This window comes from Molothrus ater, chromosome 4 (genome assembly GCF_012460135.2).
Source record: "Molothrus ater isolate BHLD 08-10-18 breed brown headed cowbird chromosome 4, BPBGC_Mater_1.1, whole genome shotgun sequence".
Lineage (NCBI taxonomy): Eukaryota > Metazoa > Chordata > Aves > Passeriformes > Icteridae > Molothrus > Molothrus ater.
This window is the reverse complement of record NC_050481.2, coordinates 64,527,584-64,547,856: the sequence shown is the minus strand read 5'-3', so window position 1 is coordinate 64,547,856 and position 20,273 is coordinate 64,527,584. Positions and strand designations below refer to the sequence as shown.

Sequence of the window (20,273 nt, the reverse complement as noted above, 5' to 3'; positions counted from 1 at the left end):
GAGTGGATCAGTAAGTCCCATTTTTCTAGGGAGCATCACTTTCCACTTAGGCTGCAGCTTTGAGAAATGTCTTCACCAAGGATGTACTAGAATCTTGGTGGTAAATGAGAACCAGAGATGGAGCATGGCACCAGGATTAGTGCTCAGGTGGTGGAGAGAAAATAATTTCTCATCAGAGCTTAACATCTGAGTCCAAATTTCCTTTGGTGCATAATTGCAGAGAACTTGGGAGAAAGGGGGCTGGTAAGGACAGCCTTGTTGATGTGCCAGGATCACCCTGCTGGTTGTAAATTCACGTAGTTGTTTGAATGGGTCAGTCAGCTATTTTATACAGCTAATGGTCACTTGGAAGGTTTTGATTCTGAAAACGTTTTTGAAGGAAAAGAGAGAAAGTACCTAAATTTTCTGCCTTCATTGCACCTTCAAATTAGCTTCTTTATGACCTACGGTCATTGGAGGTAGCTGTATAAATGTATTTGCCTTTTTCCTGTCACTGACATAAATTACTAAAATGATACATCAGGTGTTATATTTAATTCTTTTATCAAGTTTGTCAACATCTCTAATAGTTAATTTATATTTTCTAGCATCAGCAGGAAGAGAAGTTTTTGAAATCTGTAGAAGGAAAATGTCGGCCATATTCCTCTCTGGTGCCCTTTTGGTTGAATAGCAAGCTACAAAAATACTCAAAGTTCATGGTGAACAGGAATATATACTAATATATATTAATACCTTGTGATGATAAGTAGTGCATGATGGACTATGCATTAACCTTCCTAACAAACAACTCTAAACTTTAGCACCAGATAATCTATTGACTCTGTGGCACATTCAATAAGCAACTTCTGTCCAAAGGATACAGTAGATTATAACATAAACTCAATTTTTTAAACTGCGTGTTGTGTGCAATGAACAAATACCTGTGAATCATGCTTGAACCAAAAGCAGGATTTGTACTATCCTTGTTAATGTTAAGGAATAATACCATTGCATGGAAGTTGTTCTTATGGTACCATGATGTGCTGTGTGGAAAGTAGGTGTTTGAAAATGTATTTGAATGTTTCACAGCAATCAGATTGCACTTAGTGAGTATGGAAGGGTGAAGTACTAACCTAATGTACTTCACAGTTTTCATATGTTGGGCAAAATGACTTTGCCCTGGGGCACCACTGGTGCAGGATCTCATATATGACTTATTGTGAAACCAGTAAAATATATAAGAGACTTAAAGCGTGTTTTAAATTGCAAGGATTGCTCAACAGGTGATGGCTCTGTTTCTAGTTTTGTTCCCATCCTTTTAGCTTGCCCTATTTTCATCTTGGTGCAAGATAGCAATTTGATCTTCTTTTGAACTTTGGTATTCAGCTCCCCAGCACAAATTGGAGCTATTTGGGATAAGGATACATAGGTGGCAAATGACTGGAAAATTGCAGCATGATGTGCTATTGAACTTGATTTTCATAGAAGCTTTGCCATTTTTCCTCTGCTGTCTGTGGAGGATACTGTTGGTTTTCTGTGTCTCTTTGGAGAAGCACAAGGATGTCTTGTTCTGTTGGCTGACAGAGATCACCATTTAACTGTCTTTGTGACATCTCTCTGGCTTGTGCCTTACACAAAATACTAAAATATTAGCATCTCACATCCATGCTAAAATACACATTAAAAATGTGTTTTATACAGAATCCTAGAGTGTTCTGAGTTGGAAGGGACCCCCAAGGACCATTGAGCCCAGTGCTGAAGTGAGTGGACTGTACAGGGACTGAACCCACGATGTTGGGGTTATTCACACTGTGCTCCAACCAGCTGAGGGTGTACAAATCATCTTCAGGCATATTTGGCCTTGAGGGCTAAATCAGAATTCCATGTTTTCTTTGCCAGAGTCAAAGAACATAACAGGAGTGAGCTCTGTTCTCTTGAGTTCTGCCATAGTAAACAAGAGATACAAAAGGAGCAGAAGATGAGATGTTCTGTGACAAAAATATCTTTGAGAAAAGGCCGAGGTTAGGGAATATCTCGTTAGAAATGTGATTTAAATGGAATTTGAAATATTTTGAAAAGCTACTGATTAAAGAATAAAAGAAGCATTAGAAAGAATATGTACTAAAGCAGCCTTCTTGGGAACCATTCCACATATTTATTCATTCTAATAAGCAGAAGTGTAAATGTTCATGCTGTGGCATGGGTTAGTATCTGGAGCCGAGGTTCCCAAGATCGCATATGAGATAAATTAATTATGGAACTTGCCAGCCCTGGTGGGATTCCATTGGAGCAAAGATCCTGACTGCACTGGCACTCTGAAACATCTAAACTGGGGAGTTATCTCTGTAGTAAAGAATGCCTAGATTCTAGTCTGATAATAAAGCAGAGGGATTTAAGCCAAAGTATGAACCTTGTAGAACAGTATAGGGTGAAAGATGTGAATATGGATCATTTCCCTATATGGAGTGCTTGCCAACAACTTTCAATCAAATGCTTCAGAATGAAATTAATGTGATTTTTCTGTGAGTGCAAAATGCAGACTCAGAAGCTGGTTTCTAGTAGCACTCCTGAACAAACTAGAAACAAATGCTGGGATTAAATATGGAATGTGACTGAAATTCGGCAGTAGTGCAAAAAACAAGTTCCAGTCATAAAATGTGTAGCTGAAAGTACATGTGCAATATCTATTCATCAGGTGAAAGCCTGGCTCAAAATGGTAGTGAGAGCTGAGCCTTCAGAAACTCTGCAAATAAGGAGAGCAGCTACAATTGCTTAACACTACTTATTTCTACAGTCAGAACTAGATTTTCCCATGAGAAGTACGTAGAACACAATTTGTCCAAAGAACTAAATTTGATAAGACAGTGAAGTAATGCACAAAGCTAGTACTGTGCTGAAAGGACAGCAAAAAATTGCAGGAGATACTCACTGCAAACCTCTCTACACAGAAGTTTTGGAAAGTGGACAGGAAGGAATTGGTTTGTTAGACAGGGAAGTGTTTTATCTTTCTGTCTTCAAGTGGAATGGATAAGGTACACTATATCTACAGAAACTCAAATTCCAGACCTTTTACCTCTAACAGTTACAATAATCACTTTCTGAGAGATTTTTGATATAGATGTAGTAAAAGAAATAAAAAAGGAATTAAGAGCTCTGAGAATGATGGTAATGCATTTTGGCAGGAGCATGGTAAATCTCCAGCACAGGGAAATACTTCAAATAATGTCCAAACCAGAAAGGCCACTTCATAGCAAGTATTTGGGTTTGTTTGAAGAGTGTCTAATGTCTGAAGTCTCAGGCCTTGCTTGAGTGTTCCTGGCATACATCTGCCAGTTCCCTCTGTGTGTGTGTTTTGCCTCAAGGAAATACATTGATAGAATTATTAATGTAGTTGCATGTAAACGGTTATGGTCTGTGTGAAGGAGATCAGAATTAGCACAGTATGGCCAGGATCACATTATAGTCAGTTCCATTCAGATGTGGACATGTGCAGGTTTTAGTGAATGGTGCATATCTGTAAGTTAAATTCTGTGGTGCTGTGGAGTCAGGATTAATCACCTGGGACCTTTACCCTCCAGATCTTTAGCTAATGCTATGAGATGTGAAGCTGAAAGTACTGGGTGAAAGAAATCAGCTCTTTGTACACATTACCTGCCTACAACAGAGAGGTACACTATGAGTGCAATGTGTTGCTGCTTCTGTAAACAGCAGAAGATGTGGCCAAATGCTGCTCCAGGATTATTTTGCCCTCTCTGTGTACGTACAGCTGGGCCTTCATAGTGTTGGCAAAGTCTCACATGTCTCCAGTGTCACTGCCACTTCCTAGAATGATTCCAAGGCACCAAGTGTGCTTCTGGCATTTAAATGCACCCACTTGGATGAACAGTTTTAATGCTGTGGTAGACAAAGATAGCAGACTTGTCAGGGTCTAGGCAAAATGACTGTAGCCTCTGGATTAGTTAGCTGCTGTCTGGTCAGATCTGAGGAACACTGATTTCTGTAGAGATGTAGCAGATAGCATCTTGTTAACACTGCAGTTTGATTCATTGCCTATAACATTTTGTGGTGTCATCCCAGTTTTGATCTTCCCTTCCTTGAATTCCCTCAGAATTCGAACAATCAGAAACTTTCATGATTCTCTTGGTGAAGCTTCAGGCAATTGCTATGCTATCACAACTACATAGGGGAATAAGAGCAGAATCAGTGGCCACAGTGAAGAGGAAACAGATTATAGTGTGTTTATCTGCTGCAGTGAATATTATGTAAGCCAGAGGATCCAGATCCGGAAAGCGTGGTGCAAGGAGTAGGGGTGGGATGCTGACTAAAAAAGACAGTGGGATTTAAAAAGTATGGGAAATTAAAGTAGTGTTAGACCAGGTGAAAAAGCAGTATAAATAATGAGCTCTGCACTGAAGTGCTGTGCTATTTGAGACTGTGTGTGATTGTGTTTGGTTCTTTGTTCCCAAGCTATGCAGATGCCAGGTGCACAACTCTGAGCTGAAAGACAGGGAGAGACATCATTTCATTGGTGAGCAAAGACCTAAACTGAGCAAGTACTGAATTGTTGAGTCCTGTTTTGCTAGAGAGGGGCCATTCCCTTTGGAAAGTCTCAGGTTTGGGGGCTGCCTTTTTGTATTTAATAAATACTGGTGTTATATTCAGTAGTTCCTACCATTTTAGGCACCAGTGTTCCTCCCTGCTTATGTGCAGAGGAGAAGCCATTCTTTTCTGTGTGATCTGTGGTCCCACCACAGTGGTATGTGTAGTCTCTCTTCAGACAGAATTACAACACCTTAGAAGAATTTGATTTTACTCAAATATATCTCATTGCTTCACCCATCTCCAGCAGCATGAGTGGAACTGGCAACATTAAATTTCTGCAGGAGTGGAAAAAATATTTCTGTGATTTTAAGAAAAGGAACTAATGGAGAGGAATCCTCGTACAGACTCTTCCAGCCTTGTCCACATGAAAGGGTTGGTTGCAAAAGCTTTTCCCAAGGAAGAATAAGAAAGCAAGTCCATCCATTTTGTAAGCTTGCTTTCTGCAGTAGCAAGTGGCATTTGAAGGGAAGAATTGCTTTCCATTCTACAGTTGTTAAATGTACAAGTTGGTATTGTCTTGGTAGGAAGGCAGTAAATACTTGTTTTGGTTCATGAAAGTAGGCTGGGACATTGAAGTTCAGAAATTTTATCCATCAGGGAAAAAAAAAAAAGCAAATCCAAAACAAATTTTAAAAGATGGATACTTTTTTTTTCTCAAGAAAAATATTTGGTGGCAAGTAATATTGGGTAGTAAGTGCAACTGTAAGTACACTAACTTTCTTCACAGAATTTTCAAAATGTGCTTTATCTTGTTATATCTTCTGCAAGATTAATGAAGTCTTCAGGTGCTTTTGCATTAAAAATCGTCTCCTTTGGAGGGATGCTTTTTAAAAAATTTCCTAAGATTCATAAATTTTAGAAAGATTTGGTATATTTATTTTCAATTCTATCTCAGCTACTACAGTAAAGGTTTCATGAGAGATGCTGTTTTTGAATTTTCTGGCTAGAACTGGTTTGTGATAACTTTTGGCCAATCTTGCAATGCAATTTTTAGTTGTGTTTTCTTCTAAAATAAAATTATGTTTAGATCCTGTAGTAATTTTTCATTGTTTTAATGCAGTGAAGAACAATTTTCATTGTTTTAATGCAGTGAAGAACAATTACAGTGTACTACGCAATAGTAAATACTCATCTATTTGATATTATTAATACCCTATTTGATATTTTAGGGGTTTTATACAAGATAATATGAGTAAGCATACTCAAGATTTAAATGTATTAGCAAAAAAAAGTGTTGTAACCTTCTTAATCTTGTTAAGTATTTTCTCTCATTCTGATCTGAAAATAGGAATAACCTTTTGTCTTAAAATTGATGAGACAATTGAGAACACTTACCAGAAAGCAATATTAACACAAAAAAGCATTAGCCATCTATTAGCTTTTTAGTGCCAGCTGAAAGCCTGATTTGTAGGTAATAAAAATAGCTTTTGTGAAAAAGTTCTCTTACTGTGAATTTGTATTGAAATTTGTCATCCTCCCCTTCTTTCCCCCACCTTCCTGTGCCAGGCCCAAGTAATTCACCAGAGTAAGAAAACCCTTAGACGAAATAAAAGCTATATTTAATAGAGATGCTTGTTGGTGGTTACTTACTCAGGTCCCTCCCTCTGGCAGAAGTGAAAGGAATGGAGTACTCCATTCTTTCTGACACACCAGAAAAGCATCTCTGAAATTACAGCAGATGTGGAAGAAATGGCTAATAAATATCACATAAATGATAGTGGCTTGGCCAGTGAAGGAGGAATCTGACATGCACGCTAACTGCATTTGACTCATGACTCCTGTCAGATGATGAACTTTCAAGTAATTAATGCATGATTTAAAATGTCTGCAAGATAGTTTGCCTTATATAGAACCTGGTTTTTAAGTATGAAAATGTTTACAAAGCCATTGCAAGGATTGTCCAGTTGTCATTGTCTGATTAAAAATTCTAGAGACCTTGATCTGATAAGAAATCTTCCATACTGAAAGCTATTTGTTCACAAGCCAAAATATCATGTTTATTCAGCAGACTCCTGGTTATAATGTTTTTTTTCCCCTTTGTTAGTGAAAATTGTACTTGTTGGGTCACCAGACATTCAGTATGGGACGATACTGGCTTAAGCTCATTAGCTGCTACTAGTGTGTGATGCTTTTGTCCCCTTCCTTTCCCTGCCCTCCCCCACTTTCCTTTTCAATAGATACAGAGTCATCTAGAAAAAGATAAGGGATTGCTTTTGCTCCTGTGTGATACTGTGGTCCAGCATGAGTGCACTTGATTCTACCTCCAAATCTAATTGTATGCTCAGCTGCTTCAGGACCTTACTCTTACAACTTGAATCAACCAGATCTTGTCTGTGATCTATCTTATTTAATTCCTTCATGTCTTGCCGTTCTAGATCTCCTTGCATTAATTCCAGACTCACAGCAGCACTGCTTGGTTGGTGGTTATTTTCTCCTTGCTCCTTCTTTCCTGCTCTGTCCCCTCCTCTCGCAAAGGGCCTGGTCCTTCTTTTTCTTATAGTGAAGAAACCATGAAGTTTTGTATAGTAAAGGTGATGCAAAATATAACTGGCTTAAATTTTTATCTTCTTTCCTGAAACTCTTTGTTTTTCCCATGTGTAGATTTTCTTTCTTTTATCCAGACCCGAAAATGTAGCTTATTTTTTGCAAGGAGTGAGATGTGTATCACTGATTTCCATCCCCCTGGTTGTCCTAGAGATGGTGACTAACCTGCAAATTGCTGTCTACATGTCTCATCTCCCCATGGGATTATATTTTCTGTTAGGTACTCACATCTGTTATCTTAGCCCATTATTCTGCCTCTTACTTTAAGCCTCTACTCATTTGGTTCCATTAAATCTTTGTACGAACATGGTCTATCTCCCATGTTTTATAATCTGTATCTCCTGATTCTGATATCTTACAGTTTCAAATTACTGCCTTTGTCTTCATTTTCCCATTTTCGATTGTTGTGGGTACATTAACTTCCTCCTTTTACCAGTATTACACCTGGTTTGTTGTCTCTTGGCTCCAGTGATCTGAGGAGCCTTTTTCAGTGCTTTCAGCTGTTTTTAGTGACCTGTATTAGTGAGAGTCATTAACTGAACCTTCACTCACTGAAGTTCTTGAGATCTGTGTATCTTCAGATGGATTGAGCAAATCAAGGTAACTGCCTAAAGTTCAGGCTCTTTCATTTATTGGTCTTTTTGTTTTGGTTTCTTATTCTGTTTTTTGTTGTTGTTGTTTTTGGTTGGTTTGGTTTTTTTTGTTGGTCGGTTTGCTTTGTTTTTGTAATATGGAGTGCAAACTGTTAAATTTATTAGCTAGAAAGACAATAATTTGATTTTTTAAGCCATAGTTTTTAAGTTGATTATCTGCGGGTCATTGTTCAGACCAGGCCTTGAGAAGTTTGATCTGGCTTAAGCAAGGGGTCGGAATAGATGATCCAAGGAAATCCCTTCCAGCCTAAGTTATTCTGTGACTATGGCAATTTTGATGTTTTGATATTCTTAAGATACCCATTCTAATTCATCAGTGTCCTGAGATGCAGTGCACCACTAACACAGTCTCACTGGATTATTTACTGCTTTTTTGGAGGTGTGCCTCAAGCTTGATGGCTTTGTAGCTTCAAGACGTATGTGATGAGAGTAAGATTTATAATTCAGCAGCACAGTGTGGATTAGGAGGTACAGCTGGCCCGATGCAGAAATCCATCCATGGCCTGGTCAGCAGTTTATGGATCCATCCTAAATCTGCTCCTGGGCCGGGAAGAGCCGCGCCGAGCCCGGCGCCCACTGGAGGGCGCAGCGGCCGCAGGGAATTCGGAACTTGGATGCCCAAATCCCCTCTCGGCTTTGCTCCGTTAGGGATCCCTGCGGAGGAAGTACGGATTTAACAACAGACCGCTGGTTTGCTTGTTTTGTTCTTGGTTTTGGCGGTTTTTCTAAGGAATTTTGCTCTCTGTAACTGTGTGATGTTCTTCCCAGAAGGTTTGCCTTTGCCCAGAGATTTATAGAATTTGTCACTAGTTGTTTCTTAAGAGAAATGTGATTTCAGTTAAATCTGCTGATTCACAGCTTGAAACACTGTCGTGTTATTAATTGGGTTGAGAGTTTGTCTCATGTCCATGTTTTCAGAGAATATACTGTGAAAGGACATGAGTTCCCTTTAGGTTTAGTAATTTATTCTCTTCTGATTGAGTTTTGAGTTTCCTTTTATCTCTGATTCCTCTTAAGAAGAATTAATATAGTTGGCTGCTTTCTACTCATTTTATCAGAGATTTTATTGGTAATTCTGATTTCATCTGGCTAAAGAAAAATTAGAATTTTTTCTCTTGCAGATTCACTTGGAGTTCAGGTACACTGCCCTTGCCTTGTTTAATGCCAGATTTTTAGGCTGCTGTTTGTGCCTGGAGGGAGAAGGGTTTTCATCTCTCAAATGAGTCTATATAGCTTGTGTGGAAAGACACCCTTTTATCTTGTAGATATTTTAGAGCAGCATGTTAGGGAGATGGGACTACTTGCTAAGGAGAGACTGAGTTATGATTTTTAATTTTTTTTCCTGCATCTTTGTAAATGAAAAGGTTTCATGTTCGTCAGCTGCTTTGAATTCAAGCTTGACATCCTTAAGAAGCTTTGGCAGGCTGCAGCAATGCTCAGTTATGAACATCTTTACGTTGCTACTCCTGATGTAGAGCTATCAAAAATGCAAGTTGGAGGAATATGCCAGTTGTAAGCATTATAACTGTGTGCATTAATAAACAAGGTGAGATTCAGAAGTGATTTCTCCCATAGCAACTGACAATTCAATAGTTATTCATCATGGGTTTTGCTGCACTTTTTTGTAAGCACGTGAGACAAGATTTGATGAAATTTTGATTCGGTGTGACAGTCCTTGGACTTACTCATATATGAAATTGGTTACCTTGAGCATGGATATGATGATTATTGTGCTGAGCTTTCATAATATTTATGATGGTGTATTTTTCTATATTGTGTATATACTGGACTCAGTAATATGAAGAATCTATGCATGTGAATTTTAAAAATTGAAACCATCATCTTTAGGAGCACAAAGGAGTCATTCTGCCAGACTGATTTGTTTGCTACAGTGGTGTAATGTTGAAATAGGCAGGGTTAGCTTTTAGAACCCTTGGAGAACTTGTTTAAGGCAGAAAATAGTGCAGTTTTAGCTTGTTGCATGTTTGTAAATTTCTGTATGAAAAGTGGATGATAGTAGATGATATTGTTGCCATGAAAAATCTAAAATTCCACGAGTTGCTTTGATCATTTAAATTGTGTCCAGTATGGTCACTGGCCTGAAGGATTAGCTGTTTCCCAGTGGGCTGGTGTTTCTGGCCCAAAATGCTCACTCTTTATTCATTCTTACAGCCAGAATACCTTGAGAAATGTCTGGAGACTGTCTGAGCTGTGGTGTTTCTGCAGGGGTGTGTTTTGATGGATGGTTGAAGTTCAGAGAGTGAGGAAGGGAAGCTTGTGATGCTGCTGTCCATAGTGTAGGTTCTACAGGAACACAGCCTGGGTGGTTTTTATGCTGGCACAACCTCTTGGAGATAAACTCATCTGGTTTATGTTGTTAATAATGATATTATCTTAGGTCTAATCCCTTACTTGTTTTATATAGTGGAGTACCTTTGTGTAGCTATTGTAAGCAACACTCATGCTGTAGATGGTTAACAAATGGTTAAAATGAAAGCTGTGGTTTTGCTTTCCACTTTCGATTTAATAAAATTGATGATTCATAGATCTGTTTTTCTTGGAATTCTTTTGTAATGCATATTAACAGATACTGAGGCATTTTGCCTCTGAAGACTGTAAACAAAGCTTTTGTTAGTAAAACTCTAATGAAGTATGTTGAGTTTTATATTAGTGCTGATGTCTATCTGAATACTTATTAGCTTTTGACATTTCTTGTTAAAAATATTTTTGTCTTTTTGTCTTATTATAGCAGTGTAAGACTGGAAACATCTGGGCTGAATGGACTTTAGCATCAAAAGAAGTTCTCAACTGTTAACTCAAAAAATTAACTGCATCAAAATGAAGCAGGTACCAGAAATCCTTGGAAATACCAATGGGAAACCTCAGAATTGTGAAGTGAATCGTGAATGTTCTGTCTACTTGGGCAAAGCACAACTTTCTGCCACTCTACAGGAAGGTGTCATGCAAAAATATAATGGCCATGAGACTCTTCCATTTATTCCAGCTGATAAATTGAAAGATCTGACCTCTCGGGTGTTTAATGGCGAGTCCGGGGCCCAGGATGCCAAGCTGCGCTTTGAACCTCAGGAAATCAAGGGAGTTGGAACACCCCCCAACACTACTCCTATCAAGAATGGGTCTCCAGAAATAAAGCTGAAAATCACTAAAACCTACATGAATGGGAAGCCCCTTTTTGAGTCCTCCATTTGTGGAGACAATGGTGCAGATGTGTCTCAGTCGGAGGAAAACGAACAAAAGCCAGCAAACAAGGAGAGGAGAAGCAGAAAAAGAAGCATAAAATATGACTCCTTACTTGAGCAGGGTCTTGTTGAAACAGCGTTAGTATCAAAGACTTCCAGCACCACTGAAAAGAAGGTAGTATTTTTTTTTTTTAGTGTTTTCTGTGTTTTGTGAGATTTGTTAATCATACAGGAGTTTCAGTGTTTGTATGCTCATCTTCAGGCATTTAGTAGGTGCCCCTCACAAATGGGGGGAGTAATTTTCTGTGCCTCTCTTTGTTGCAAAAAAAGAATAGATGCAGTCTAGTTCTGGTACCTGTTTCTTCCCCAGGATAGGAATACTCCATAAATTCAGTTTCCATATCAGTAAAGTCTCCAGAGCAAATCAGGGCATGTGGAAGTATGTGATGTATGAAGCAGAAACTTCCTCTAGACTTGTAGCCAAGACTTAGTCACCATGTGCACCTGAGCAAGGAAACTGAGGTAGAGATGATCTTTAGCTCCTGGAGAATGAGATATTCTGGCTTCTTAATAAGCAGATGTTTCAGAAAAGAAACCTTCACTTTTCTCTATTTCTGGTTCTGAATTAAAAGAAAAATGTACTCAGCAGTCAGCTGGCTGATCAGCTGGCCTCTGCCATCAGATTTTGGCAACTGGAATATAGTCCCTATGCCTGTTTGTGATCTGAAAAGAGCTGGTTTTGCTTGCTATAACCCAGTGACTTATTTTAATTGAAAATATCTAGATCTTGTATTTGGTGACATTAATTTTGTGGTCAAGCTCTTTGGTTTTTTTACTTCTTTTAAGCATTGGCAGTAATGTTTAAACTTTTTTTAATTTGCCTTACCAGATTGTAAATAAGAATGCTGCTGGGAACCCTTTTCCCCCTTTATTTAGCTTTTATTGCTAGACTCCATTTAAAGGAATGTGGTTTGCAATAACTTTATCTCAGAGGAAAAACCCTACATAGCAGGGATACTTCTATGTATATTAAGTTTCTCAGTGAATAATTCAGAATGGTGTTGTATAACAATGGTGAATGTTAATGAATGCTTTGGATTGTTGAAAGGTCCTGGTTTTGCACACCTTAAACACAGAACGTATGTTATGGTTTTCTGTCAGCTGCAGTTAATCATGGACTCATGGGCTGAAAAATACCTCTAAGACCATCCAGTCCTGCCATTAACACAGCCCTGTTGATTGTTACTTTCTTCCAAGGTCACACATACAGAGAAGAAGCAGAGTTACTGTATTGCTGATTTTATTTGCAGTTCTTTTCAATAAAACTAAGTAATAAATGAGTTCACAGAACTGTGTAAATGTGTTTCTAGGTATCAGAAATATTTATCGTTTGTTTATGGTTTGAATGTGTAATTTATCCTAAAATTATCAATACTCATGTTTTCAGGAATGTTGTTCAAGAGTTTGTTGTCTTTAATTTAGGTAAGGAGAATGTTTTAACACTTAACTGGTTCAGACTTTTCTGAATCATTACTCAGGGATAAAAGGTATGGGCAGAGTTGATATTTCGAGTAATTCTTTGTCCAGCTCATTGTTAATAAGGATAAATTGGAAGGTGGCATGTTAAATAGCATTGGCAACTGAAGCATATTTGTGTGGTTTTGTTATTTTGGTTTTTGTCAGAAAGAGAAGGTGATATTTAATATGTCCACCTGTGCAGTTTGTTCTGAAGCCCTTAACACTTTTTGTCCATTGAGAGTGGCCTTTAAATTTTCCTGGTGCACAGTTCATATTAAATGAAAAGAAAGATTTGTCTGGCTTCTTTGAGTTGTCTTTTGGGCAGAAATGATCAGGAGAAAACCACATCAGCACTGTTTCCCAGAGTGGTTGGGGCTCAGTGGCTGCTGAGTGATAGGGTTATTTGCTCCTGTGCCAAACCCCTGAGCTACCAAACCACCCAATCCAGGCAGCCACCTGCTCCATCTCAGCCCTTGCAAAATTGCAACCCTGCTCTTTTCAGAGAGTTTGAAACATAGGGTCACATTCTTTTTTTCCTAGCATGGTGCACTTTAAAGCACAAAGGTCAAAAGGAGAAGCATTTAAAGGTTGCAAGATGTTATTTTATAACTCCCTGTTTGTAAAAAACCTGGGGCTTTTCTTTCTGTCACAGGGAGGGTTTGCAACTGTGCAGGTTTGAAATAAGGAAAAACAAATATGAGGGAACAGGTAAAGGAGATGTTTCAAGTGTTTGTCCATGTGCACTTGTCAGGCTTGTGACATACATGTGTTTTCTGTGATGATAACTGTAATGTCTTAGTATCAGTGTTCTTTGGTTTCAGTCTCTAGCTGAAACTCCATGGCCAGCATCCACAGCCTTAATGTTAGTGCATCATACTGTGGTTTTATGTAGCTGATTGTGGCTGCAAAGTGGAAATCAGGTAAATATTCTTAGAGTAAAAGCTGATTAATTTTGCACTCAGGTACCTGTTTAGTGTAGGTCACAAGTTAATGCAGAACCTGTTTGTCTGGTTTTATTTTTCATCTGGTTTCTCTCTCAATTTCTTGTTGTCCAGCCTCTTACTCCTTTGATTTAACAAAAATCACCATGTTTCAAATGCTGCCTTTTGTGTAGGTAATTAGATCTCTGTCTGATGGACACAGCAGATTACTATTGCACTGAGGTGAGAGGCATATCATGTAACAAATGTTCCAGTGCTCTGCTGTTGGGTGTTCTTGTTGTTTGGGCATCTTTTGTTAACAGAAATGAAGGCTATTTAAAACATTGTCGGTGAGTTAGTTTTCAGCTGGGAGTAAATGTGATCTGTCCACTCTGTAATGTGAGTTAGATTTCTGTTGATAACCACCAGCTTTTCCAGGTTTCTGAGAAACAGCTGTACTGCTTTCATTTTCCCAGGGTAAAGGAGATGAAGTGGGACAACCTCTGCCTCTTTCCTCCTCCCCTCCCTCTTCTCACCCTTCTCTCCACTTAAGGAATTCACTTTAAAATCCAGGCCTCTCATGATAAGGCTTGGTTTCACAACTTTTAAAGCCAAGGCAGTGCACCCCTGGATGTTCTGGGTTATGGGTGGTGGGTATCACATGTTAGAGGTTTGAATCAGTGCCAGAATCGTGGGCTCCTGGAGCTGCTCATGTGCCATCCTGGGACTGGGATTTGTCCTGACTGCTTTCAAGTCACTGTTTTCACTGCCACTGAGGAGTGAGATTTTCTTACTCATTGCTTGTGTTAGAAGTGAAGCAGTCCTGTTTGGAGGAGAACAGCAGAGGTTTATTTCGTATATTGATGTGAAGTAATCCCAGTATGATCCCTAGAGCAATGCAGGGTTTCTGTACAGGAATCAGAGAGTACATACATGTGCAGCTCTCATGCTGGGGGTCCCAGGGTAGGTCTGTGCTCTCTGGCTGTGGGAGCAGCCCAGTCTGTGACCCTGGCACATCTGAGCTTGTTCTGCAGAAGCTGGGATGGGCTTACAAGTGGCAGTTTGCCCTTTTGGCTGGGCTTCCTGGCCTGGCTTCCCAGCATGGGTGCAGTAGCTCACAAAAGCAGCAGCACTCTGTCCAGAACAAACCTGGAAGTCCACATCTGCTCTACTTGCTAGTTTAAGGTTTCCAGCTGTGTGATACATGTACGTGATCCAAAAACTATACCTTCCACATAGCTTCCTATCCACTTTTCTTGTGGTTCTCTTCTAGTATTATACCAGAAACTTGGCAGGTTTTTACTCTCTGCAGGACGTGGCCTTTAATGACCTTGCAGTAGCTACATGGGGGGGCAATTGCAAATTGCTGGAGGAATTCCACTAGTCCTTGTCATATGTTTATGTTGCCATTTCACCTTCACAGAGAAAAACTTTCTGGCTAGCTCAATTATATCCAATATCTACATACTGGCAAAGATTAAAAAACCCAGGAAGGGTAGAACTGAAACAGTCTGAGGATGATCTTCTAATAGTGTCTGTGGTAACTAAATACAGGAGGCTGGGGACCACTGAAGGTGATGATATTTCTCTGATGTTTGCATCTGATCAGGTAGAGGCCAGTACAAAGCAACAAGTTCACTTTGTAATATTGGAGAATGGAGTTCATGGAATGTTTTATTATCCCATTGCAGATGGTACAGAGAGACCCCAAGATTGCTCATTTTGTCTTAATTTCAAAAAATAAAAAGAAAAACTATTAAAATAAGTATGTGTTTTCAGGGAAAGGACTTGAATATTTCTTATCATCCGTTATTAGGAATTCCTGGTAAAGTACAGTTACTGTACTTGTCACAAAATCTGCAGCTTAGCTACCACAGGAGTCAGGATCTGTAGTTGTAGGATAAAATGAACTCAGTTATGTTTTCCTTTTTAATAGAGTGTCTTGAGGTATCAGATCCTGTCTTCAGGCAAGTGATTACACAGGCTGTCTGGCTGATGTCACCAGGATCCCAAAGGAGAAGGACTAATCCACTAATCCTAAAAATCTCTTCTGGGTGATCCCTTCAGAAACAAGAGAAATAACTTCTTACCCTTTTTGGAAGAGTTTCTGAAATACTGTTTTGCATTAGCCCTTAGTAAAGGATTAAATTTAGCTAAGCCTTGAGAACTTGTTAGTGCTAAGCAGCTCATGATGTGCAGCAGTAATTGTTACTTCAGTACTTTAAATTGATTTTCTTAATGCCTCATTGGGAAAGTATCTTAAAGAACCACTTGTTCTTTTAAGAAGCACTAAAAAGCATACAGCATTGTACTGGTTTGAGGGGAGATTAGAAGCTGGGAGTATTCTCAGAGTAGCTACAAAATTAATTGCAGAAAACCTGAGTGTTTGTTCAGGCTTTCCATACCAGACTTCCTGTTCTTGTATGTAAAAGTGGCTGATTTAAGTGCATTTTTTACGTAAAACTGTTGTCCCAAGAAGTGGTCCCTAAATACATTTTTTGTCCTCTTTCTTCATAAACACATTGGTGGGCGAATCCAAATCAAGTATGAAGTAATATCCTGAAGTGTTGACAAAAATACTGTCTAAGAATAGCACTACCAAGTTGGATCAAGGAGCCATTTAATTCAGCACCCCAGCTCGGGGTAGGGTTCAGTGGAGGAGGCATAATGGGAAATACAGAGATTGCAAATCATAGAGTGATGCTCCTTTTGGATCTATTCAGCCTCCAGCAGTTTGTGACTCAGAGCTTTCTGGAGCTGGTGACTTTGTATTTAATGGCTGTAGATGGCTGAATTCATGGAAGGAGCCCTTGGGTTCTTTTTGGGCCAGTGTGAGCTTTTTGCATCCTGTACTGAAGTAACTCTACTGTTTTGCATCCAGTGCATGAAGGGCAATAAAGCAGCACTTTCACCTTTTCAATTTGCTGCCTACTTGTTTTGCTAGATGCTGCCATAAAAATAGAAATAGGGATCATGGACTTCTCTTTACACTGGTCATTGTGTAGATTTCTCACAAACTTGCTTTATTTTGAATTTCAGCTTGTCCAGTACTGGTGTGTTGTTCCATATATTTTAGAAGCAATTCCAGAATGCTACTTCATGTTACCCTGTTTCTGCACAGTGCTGCCCTTTGGGTTCTGCTGTCTTGTGTTTTATTTTAGAATAAGGAACCAGAACAATAGAGGACATTGACAATATAAATGTCTTGTGAATGCATACAGTGGCATGTTAATGGTTTTCTATATTGTTCTCAATTTCATTATTTTTCATTATAAATAGTACTTAGCATATTATTGATTCCTGACTGCTTCTGAACACTGGGCCAGGTTTCTGTAGAAAAGAACTGACCAGATGTAACTAAGTCAAATTCAAAGAATGTCAGCATCTCTTGCATTTTTTCATATTTATCATTGGTTTGTGCATTCCAGAGCTTTTTTATTTTGGTGTTTTGGGCATTATGGTGGACATGACAGATGAAGTAAAGTGGTGAGCAAGCCATCTTTGGAACAACTAACTTCCCTTTACATGTCAGCAGCAGATGGTGTTGAGAGATTAATGGCAGTTTCTGGTTTTATAAGCTGACCAGATTTATTGTCAGTTGTTGCACAGGTAATGTCATGATTTAAATGATTTAAAATCTCAGCTTTTCCTTTTCCTCCTCCTGTATTGGCCACTATAGGTTGGTTTGGCAAGGAATTTGCTGCTTGTTTCGCTGTTTGTTTGGGTTTTTTTAGCCTTTCTCTTGCTCTGCTCCGTGTTCTGCTTAACCAAAATAATGCATGTCTAAGTCTCACATGTAGCAAGGAGTTAGATCTGCAGTTTAGGGTTGTGTTACTTGGATGGATTTACAGGCAGATATTTGGGAAACATTAGTGATCTGTACCAGATGTAATTTCTGGCCCTTATAGCCCCCTTCTGTCAAGAAAGAAAGCTATTTTGTAGTAACCCTTAGGCAAAGTAGCAAAAGCAAAATATTTTGATCTGTCTTGGAGCAGTGGGTTCAACCTCTTTTACAAGTTTCCTTGTTTTAGAGTGGATTTTATGTAGGGCAGATGAACTTTAGGCTCTCCAAAAGAGGTCTTTGTCCACAGACACTAATTTTATGTTTGCCTATTAACATCTTTCATCATCTTTCAATTATAAATAAAGAGATCCAACTGGGCTAGCTTATATTTTTGCTTTTTGTGAATACCTAAAGTACCTACAGGAGTTGTGCTCCCATGCATCATAAAATAGTAGTAGCTAAAACTGTATGTTGTCAATAATCAGAAATTAATTCCCTTCTCAGAAGGACTGTTTTTAAAAATTACTATTTTGAAAGCTCACTGGAAGAGGGAAAACTGAGTCTTTTGTATATCTTTGTTAAACAAGCCCTGCTGTGCTTGTGTGAGGAAGGGAATTTGTGACCTCATAGCAGCAACTAATGCTAAAAAAGCTTGATTTTATTTATTTTTTGCTGTTTTGTTTTTTGGTAAATATATGTCAACTTGAGTGTATGTTGTGGATGCTTGTGATGAAGTGAAACAATTTGGGATCTTAGTTCTGGTGGAATTGACAGCACTTTGGTCATGTGCATCATGATTTTGCACTGCAAAGATTTGGGGTTTCCCAGGTTTCTGTACATTTTTATTGTTGGAAATAAGGGATGTTTCAGAAATAAGCTTCAGCATTGCCAAGTTAAGGTCATGTCTGTCTGTTCAGGATTTTCTTGGTTGTCTTCCCCCACCTGTCTTAGGCTTATTAACCACTGATTTGGCATTCCATCTGTAGAGGAGGAGGCCCTGCTAGGTGAATGTAACAGGAGAACCTGTGAAAGTTCTTATGCCTGCTTTTATTTATGGCAGTTCATTTTAAAGGGCTGATCTCTAAAGCAAAGTAGTACTTGGACTATGTCAAAATATTAGCTAACTAACAGAGCCCTTTTCTGCCCAATAATTATTTGTTCTGTTTAAGCTTAGTCAGCTGCCTTCAGAAGTGTTCTTGTTATTAAAACAAAAAAGGTAGAGATAAGTCTCTGCCTTCCCCAGAAAAGTGTCCTGTAAATCTAGTGGTCTTTTGGCAGTGCTGTCTGGACTTGGGTTTTTCAGTTTTCTGGCAATATTAGGATTCAGACCATGTACCCATGCTGTCCTGCATGTCTGTGAGCTGCCAGGAGGAGGATACCTGTTCAGAAAGTGTCTTGGGAAAACTCTGTAAGGGTGTGGAAGAGTGCTAAAGATGAGGTCCTGTTACAGATTCTGATCTTGAAGAATGTAGATAACATTCTTGCATCTTGAACATGCAGATAACAAGCTACATATGGATATGGCATTCTGAAAATCTGTAGGTATGCTGAGATGATTTAGCTTTCACTCTGTTATCCTGTGTGAACTTCATATGGAAATTGTTCAGAAATAATAATTTCCCATGCCAGAGTTCCTCATGGCTCTGCAGTTATGTTTTTACAGATTTCTGTAGCATCTTGTATCCACACTGTCTTTTATACCCAGATACCACATCAAAAGTTTAAACCGTTGAGGGTGGGTGAAGGTTAGATACACAGGATATAGGCAGAAATCTTTTCCTAATACTCAGTATAAAAGGTGGGAGTATTCATTATGATCAAACATTATCTAGTTTAAATTTCTGAAACATGGAACCTTTCATTAATAAGCCAGTAACTTAAAATTTAGGAGGTCATCTAAATGAAAATGCAGAAATTCAGTAAAACAGCTGAAAGAAACTAATCTCCATATTTTTAAGAAAGACCTAGGATTGGGAAGTGCTCCAGATATCACGTTTTACTGAATCTGTGAGTGATTGAGTCTGTTTCTCTTCAGCTCTTTACTCTGAAAGAAGAGTTGTGTCCTAGTTACTAAAATATCATTTAAAGTTTATGTCTGAAATACTTGCTTATATAGTGTTTGGGTAAAGGAAGACTGATTTGAGTAGACAGATTTGCTTTTAAATGGAGTTTTCTCATCTGCTAGAGACTTGCTAATGAGGGAACCAAAGCCAGAAAAAAAAAAAAATTGAAATGGAACCAGGAGTTTACTGCTTGATTTGAAAGACAAATTTGAACTTCTGTCTTGTTTTAAAATCCACAACCTACATTCTGAAAAAAACCCATACATCCCTGTCTAAACTTGAATGAATTTTATTGTCTTTTGTTTACTTTGCCTCCTGGAGAGAAGGGTCCTGCATGGTGATACTCAGCCTGCTGTTCACTAACTGCTTTAGATGACTTTGTGGGAAGAAATGGAAGAAACAAACCCATTGTGATAAAACTTAATATGTGGTTCAAACAGCCTCAGCCAGCAAAGAAGAATTTTCAGGTCTGCAGTGATTTTCTTCAGCATTTTTTGACATTCTTTTATAGCTTCATCATCTAAGCATGTTGAGGGAAAAAAAAATAATCTGGGTTGTGGCAGGAAGATAAGAATACACTGTCTTCTGCAAACATAATTTTTCACACTGTCAGATTTGACCTCCTTTTAGTGATAGAAGAACTTCAGTAAGTGGTTAGTAATAGAAGAAGAAAGGTAACTTGATGAAATACATTTAATATAATTGCTCTCAAAGTTGAATTTGGAAGATTTTAGTTAAATCTCTAGTTTGATATGAAACAATTACAAATCTAAGAAACTTAATAAGCCAATTCAGAATAGAGTTTGTTTGCTTTTCTGTTCTGATGTAGACATTTCATGTCCTCTTCCCCCTCAGCAGTCTTTCCTCACTGTACATTTTATGAGGTTGTTGCAGATTGAATTGTGCAGATATGGATGCAATGGCCTTTTGGGAGTCCTTTGAATGCTCTGTTGTAGTGTCCTCTTCTGTTTTACTGAAGATGGAACATAAAACTTTGCCAGTTCATTGAT

The 20,273-nt window shown here is 38.6% G+C and overlaps 1 protein-coding gene across 5 annotated transcripts in view; it reads left to right on the top strand.

Annotated features, from left to right (window-relative positions):
- Window positions 1-20,273, top strand: part of NSD2 (nuclear receptor binding SET domain protein 2) — a 97,045-nt gene that overhangs the window by 28,217 nt on the left and 48,555 nt on the right. For all 5 annotated transcript variants that reach the window (XM_054514641.1, XM_036382066.2, XM_036382065.2 and 2 more), the window contains exon 2: window positions 10,528-11,153. In XM_054514641.1, the coding sequence (XP_054370616.1) occupies window positions 10,557-11,153 (597 nt within the window). In that variant the 5' untranslated portion in view covers window positions 10,528-10,556. The remainder of the gene's footprint in view (window positions 1-10,527; window positions 11,154-20,273) is intronic.